We start from the raw sequence: 6,113 nt of genomic DNA, 5'->3' as shown, positions 1-6,113 counted from the left end.
AAATAAATAAACCAAAATAATTCAACAAAAAATGATAAAATAAGGTTAAGAATAAATAACTTTGTATTGCTAAACTAGTCTTCTTACGTGAGTAAAGTTAATTACATGATTAGTTGGGAAAAAAAAATTCCGTAGCATGAGCAGTGCTTCGTTATGCTTGATTCATTTTTTATGGTATAATTTTTTAATATTATTTTTAGTTAAATTATAGAACTTAAAATACCATGTATAATCCTTCATCTTGTATTAGCCCCCAATCTTGAATTTTTTTTTTGTTATCATAAATCTAGGGCCTCAATTTTTATTTTGCTTTAGGCCTCACAAATGTCAGGACCGGCCCTGCTTTTGGTGGGGGAAATGAGGCATATCCACCGAGGGGAAAAAACAGAGGCAGTGGGGGAGAGTTATAGCTGGTCTTATTCTTGTTGTCGGGCGAAAGATATGAACGGAGTAGTTGGTGGTACTTCCACGTTGGGGGTTGGAGGTAGTGGTTTCACTCATTATCATATGTATGGCCTGTGGTGGTTTTGTGGTAACCATATGGGTTGGGTGGCGGTTGTTTAAGGGTCGGTGAGAGAGTGACTCTCTGAGTTGGGGTGGTGGTTCTAATAAGAGGGGCTGCTTCGTGGTATTTTTGGGTTGGGTCGGGTCGTTACACTTGTCCTTAGATATTTCATTTGGGAGCGGATGGGGTTGCGGCGGTATCGGGCTATATTAAATTGGAAGGTAATATGGTGAGGTAGGGTGTTACCATGTTACGCATTGCATGGAGGTACAAGATTGGGAGTTGGAGGAGTTTTTGGAAAGCTATATGCGATGAGGGATGTGGGGAGAGAGGAGATGGAGGATTATCTGAGGTGGATCCCAACAGGCAATGGGTCTTTTCAGGTGAAAAGTTATTATCAAGTTTTGGCTGGAGAACGAAATACTTTATGGAGAGCCATTTGGGGTACTTGCGTGCCAAACTTAATTTTTTTTTTTTTTTGGCTTGGTGTGCAAGATAATTAGATTTTCACTATATAGTCTATAGATAATCTTGTATGGTGTCGGATGGTCATGGTGAATTGTTATTGTTTGTGCTCGAGAGAGAACAAATCCATGACGCATTTGTTTATTCATTGTTCGGTTGCTAAAGAGCGTTGGAATGCGTTCTTATTTCGTGGGGTATCCGTATGTAATTGATTTTCCCTGCGAGGTGATGGAGCTTATTCAAAAAAGGTCTGTGGCTAGAGTGGGTAGAAGAAGACGGAAGCTAATCTAGAGAGAAGAATCGTATATATTTTGACGGGAAAATGGGCTTTTGTTCAAAATTATTGCATCGATTCTTTGACATGTTTCAAAATTAAAGATGTGTAGGGCCTTGATGTCTTTCTTTCAATAAAAAAAAGTACTTTGAATTAGTAATTGAGAAAACTCGCTGAGTCATATCAATTATGTATTCTCCTCAAACGGCCTTAGCTTATTGTCTTCCCCATCCGTATTATGAGAAAATGCTGTTGAATTTTTTTTTGAACTCCAAATAATCAAATATGCAATCGAAGATAACGGTCAGAGTAGTTAACCTCACTAGTCAAGAGGCCAATTGATGATACTCCATGACAGGACATCTGAAGTTCTGGTGATTTTCTACTTCCAAACTATGCAATCGAATTTGTTTGTGGAAGGGCGGGGAGAAATGGGATGCAACGTGATATACTGACGAAAAATTAGGTTAATGATGAGGACATTTGGAGGATCATGATGTGGGGTCCGGAGTGCTCCCATGAATTTGGTTATACAATGTCACTCCTTGCAACCGTTCTAAAAAAAACACTTGCGGGTGCGATGTCAAATGTCATAAAAGACTTAATTGAAGCCTTCGCTAACACCAATTGGTTTTAGGAGAAATGATGCAAAACCAATCCGACACGTGTTAAATTTTTAGAAGGGGTAGAGAAAAAGGTTAGGGGCTAAAGAGAATTTGTTTGGGTTCAAATTGTATCACTCTTAGTCTTTTTGTACATGTGAACTAAAATAGCTTAGCATTAACACAAAACAACCAACAATACTCATATAGCTATAATAATGTGACACTACATTAACCACGTAAGTTTCACAATGACTAGATCAAGCTCTCATAGCGAAATTAACACAAAACAACCAACAATTCAAATTTAACTTCAAGCGATAGGAGGACTACACTCATATAGCTATAATAATGTGACACTACATTAACCACGTGAGTTTCACAATAACTAAATCAAGCTCTCATAGCAAACTAGTCTAACCAAGTACTACTCAAAAATTGGATATTGAGTTGCAAATAATAAAGATGAGGACCTATCAATCCTTGCATATCCATTAATTCCCCACTCTGTCCCCCAAGAGTTCTTGATAATCCAGTAAGCCTTTTCTTCCTTTTCATCATACCCATATCCCACTATCAAAATAGCATGCTTTCGAGGTTTTCCTTCGGCTGTTAGCGAGTAATTAGTCGAACCTTCATAAATTTCCTATTACGCATTCAACAACAAACAAATTTTTTAACCAAACTAAATTTAAAAAATAAACTGAAACTATAAATGTGTGTAAACATCAATAATTTGTTAGGAACTACATGATGAGAGACTCAAGGATAGCAAAAAACGTGAGGAAAACATAGCACTGATTTGTTAATTTATGATAAAGAAGTAATCCAAATGACAATTTCCCCCATTTACAGGGTGAATTCGGAGGTATGCGACTAGCTTGAAGAGTGGCCCATGTGATGCATTTATGGGTCTAATCCTATGTCAATCGGATTATTATCGGTTATTATTTTGGGCGGGGTAAAGCATGGTTCATTTAGTTCGCTTATTACTTTTTAATCACTTTCCAAATAAGAGCAATACATTTTCAAAAACAATAATAAGTACCATATTCAAAATTACTAGCAAATATCTTTGATAAAAAAAAAAAACAATTACTAGCAAATACTAGTCAACAAGTTAACCAAACAATTTCACTATTGCCTTGAGAAGAAGTACGCATTTGTAATGTGAACAAAACGGAAAGCAAGGGCGTTTTGGAAAACCAAATGGGCCCAACTTTGGTCCTAAACCAACGTTACAATATTTAGCCGAACTAGTTTCTATGTAGCCCAACTGGTTTGTATTTGAAGTTGGAAAATGATCTATACTAGTACTCCTTTCGTCCCAAATAAGTATCCTCTTTGAGAATTTGAGCTTTTTAAGAAGTCAAAATTTTTCCTCTAAAATTTTAAAATTAACCTTAAAAACTGTGAAGTTCATTATATATATTTAACTTGCTTATATCTTTTAATATGGATCTCAAAAAATATGTAATGTGGTTCTTGTTTAATAGATCTCAATTAGTTTTATTATACAAAGTTTTAAAATAATGATTTTTTTTTTTATAAATTGAAAGATATTTTCAATCTGAAAATGACATGATATCACTAACTGTCAAATCAATTAGGAAGAAAATGGTACTTTTTAAGAGTAAAATTAAAAATTTGGCATTTTTTTATTGTAAATTTTACAAAGTGGTTACTTATTTTCGGGACTAAATAGAAACATGAACACTTAAAATGGGACAGAGGAAATAATACTTCAACCATGATTAAAAAAAAACAGTGATACTTAACCGTCAGTTCTTTCGAGATAATAAAAAAAAACCCGTCTATTCTTGTATTTTGTCTTTTTTTCCTTCCTTCTTAACTGAACATATGAACTAATTACTTTTCACTCTAACTCTATTCCATCCAACAACATTATGCGGAATACACACTAAAGTACCAAAATATGGTCAATTGTACTTTGTTGATGGTTTAATATTCCTTTATTTTTGCATTGGTGTTCCATGTTTGTGAGAGCGCATGTGTGATTCAGCGACTCTTGAACGGCAACACAAGCACAAGTATGAAAGTATTTTTCAAAAACATCTTCAAATTACTAAAATTGCAAGAGTGAAGATTTGAGAGTGACAGTCGACCAAGTATCGTCCTCCTTAAGACAGTGTGGCCGAGGGTGTACTTACGTGATTTATACTGATATATTTGTTGTCATTTTTTTTCCTATTTTTTAACTAAAGATTTAATTAGAATGTTGCAAACATATATAGCAACAATAAAGATACGAGCACTTGAAATTTACCCCTTTGAGAGCATTGAACTCTTTTGTTATCTTTATTGCTCCAGCTATGGGTTGCATCCATACCGCCTTTAGAAGCTCAACCTCATCTCTAGGATTCACTTTTACCACTCCTTTGATCCTGACAGCACTTGCACTCTAGTAAAAATGACACAATATATCAATCAATTAATGATATACTATTAAACTACATTTACATATATTTTCTAATTAAACGTAAATACTTAAATAGTACTCGTACAATAGATTTACCATTACCTCTTCCTTACTTTTTGGCCTACAGTCACATTTTTCGGCTATAAACGGATACTCCACCTCCTTCCGAATTCCATTCGTCTCAATCCACTGGAATGTTTTCTGCAAGGAATATGTATAACACTCCTTTTTCTCTCGTTCGCAACAATCAAGTAACTCTTGGGACGCTAACTCCAGAAGAAGAGTTTCTATTTCTCCCCTTAGTTTGCGACCCGCTGCAACCGCCTCCGAACATACTATTGCCCAGCACATGTCTACCATAAATCATTTAAACACAAAGAGTATCATTTGGCAAGTTATTTATGCATGCGACTTCGAGTAATCAGGCTCAAAGGGAAATAAGAATTTCTAATTAGTAATTGATTAGTGTAAACCATAAATGTCAACAAGCCAAATAACCTGTAGTCATATTACTGGTATCGTGATGTTCTTGTCAAAGATTTTGGGGTTTCTTATGCGAGGTCTGAGATTGAAAGGGGCGTTTGGACCAGGACGTGGTTTTAGGGTTTCTAATTTTGGTGGGAAAGTGGAGTGTGGACAGCCAGAGGGATTTGGGGTCTTTTCAAATTGCCCGCCGTTTGGCCACTTAACTTCCTGGCGCGAAAAGGATGTTCATGGGCCTGTCGGTCAAAGTTAAAAAACACGTCTCAACGGTCCGAATTTTCATATAGGGTGCACTATAAAGTGCACCATATGGCATCCCTTGATTGTTGGCATGAACCGTCCAAATTTTTCACATAAGGTGCACAACAAAGTGCACCACCATACAGCATCCCCGGATCTTGATCTATCGGAATTTGGGGTTGTTCTAGGCTCGCCCTATAGTGTAATGCGACTAATTTAGCTATTCATTTCAGCAAGAACAATTTATATATAATTCTAACTTCTACAAATTTGAATCATCTTTTATTCAGATTAAAATTCGAGCCTTTCATTGCCCAAATAGATGACTAAATCGGTCGTACTAAACACTTTAGGGTGAGAGTGCCCTACAACGCGTATTGTATTTAACTCGTATTATCCGTCTCAACTTATGCACTTATGCACACGTCCCTATTGATTTTTAGGGACTGATCAAACAGTCCATTAGCGACAGACCCAATTAAGTCTGAGATTAATCTCAAATTTTGATTAATTTTTTTAGGTTTGCCTCGAATCTTAGTTATCTATTCCTTTTGACCAGAGTAATTTTAAAAGTAAAAATCATTAAAAAGGAATTTTAAAATTCCAATTCCAAAGCAGTGTAATAAATTTTATATTTAAAAAATTAATTTTACTCCTACAGCCCAGAGTTTGCGATTGATTTGAATCGAGATCAATGGAAACTGAAAAGAAATTGGGGTTCGATTCTGCGGAGAACGGTCGGATGATACAGAGACATCCGAAGATGAAAGCGAGGTATTCGGTTTGGTTAAACTCTTTGGTTACGACAAAAATCTACCCCCTATACTTACACCAGGATTTCGAGTGACGGATACAGATGATGATTCCGACAGCGATCCAGATATGACTGGTGAGGAATACCGCCTTTAATCCGAACAAGTTGAGAAGAGCAGTGTGAGTAAACACTCGTTTTTCTTATGGATTTTACCAATTCAGACTCGATTTGCTCGCATGTACATGAATCATTGTTATTGACTAACACGCTAAGTGACATAATTTGTGTGCGCGAGCGCGTATCTGAAACACATGTCAGCTCACTGAAATCCTCAAGAACGAGGATTGAGA

The 6,113-nt window shown here is 36.1% G+C and overlaps 1 protein-coding gene across 1 annotated transcript; it reads right to left on the bottom strand.

Moving 5' to 3' along the window:
- Nucleotides 1-2,273: 2,273 nt before the first annotated feature.
- Nucleotides 2,274-4,637, bottom strand: LOC131311601 (KDEL-tailed cysteine endopeptidase CEP3-like). Its single transcript, XM_058339099.1, has 3 exons — nt 4,389-4,637; nt 4,134-4,268; nt 2,274-2,492 (listed from the first exon to the last, which is right to left on the bottom strand). Exons 1-3 carry the CDS (start codon nt 4,635-4,637, stop codon nt 2,274-2,276), a joined length of 603 nt encoding a protein of 200 aa, XP_058195082.1.
- Nucleotides 4,638-6,113: the final 1,476 nt, after the last annotated feature.

Source organism: Rhododendron vialii, chromosome 12a (assembly GCF_030253575.1).
Source record: "Rhododendron vialii isolate Sample 1 chromosome 12a, ASM3025357v1".
Taxonomy (NCBI): Eukaryota; Viridiplantae; Streptophyta; class Magnoliopsida; order Ericales; family Ericaceae; genus Rhododendron; species Rhododendron vialii.
This window is presented reverse-complemented; position numbering and strand designations above follow the sequence as displayed.

What these genes read in the sequence shown, in the direction of transcription:
- LOC131311601 (XM_058339099.1), bottom strand. Translation starts at nt 4,637, where the DNA reads ATGTGCTGGGCAATAGTATGTTCGGAGGCGGTTGCAGCGGGTCGCAAA. An exon ending in GGCCAAAAAGTAAGGAAGAG is followed by an intron (nt 4,269 to 4,388) that starts GTAATGGTAAAT and finishes CATTTTTACTAG; the next exon opens with AGTGCAAGTGCTGTCAGGAT. An exon ending in AGTTCAATGCTCTCAAAGGG is followed by an intron (nt 2,493 to 4,133) that starts GTAAATTTCAAG and finishes AATGCGTAATAG; the next exon opens with GAAATTTATGAAGGTTCGAC.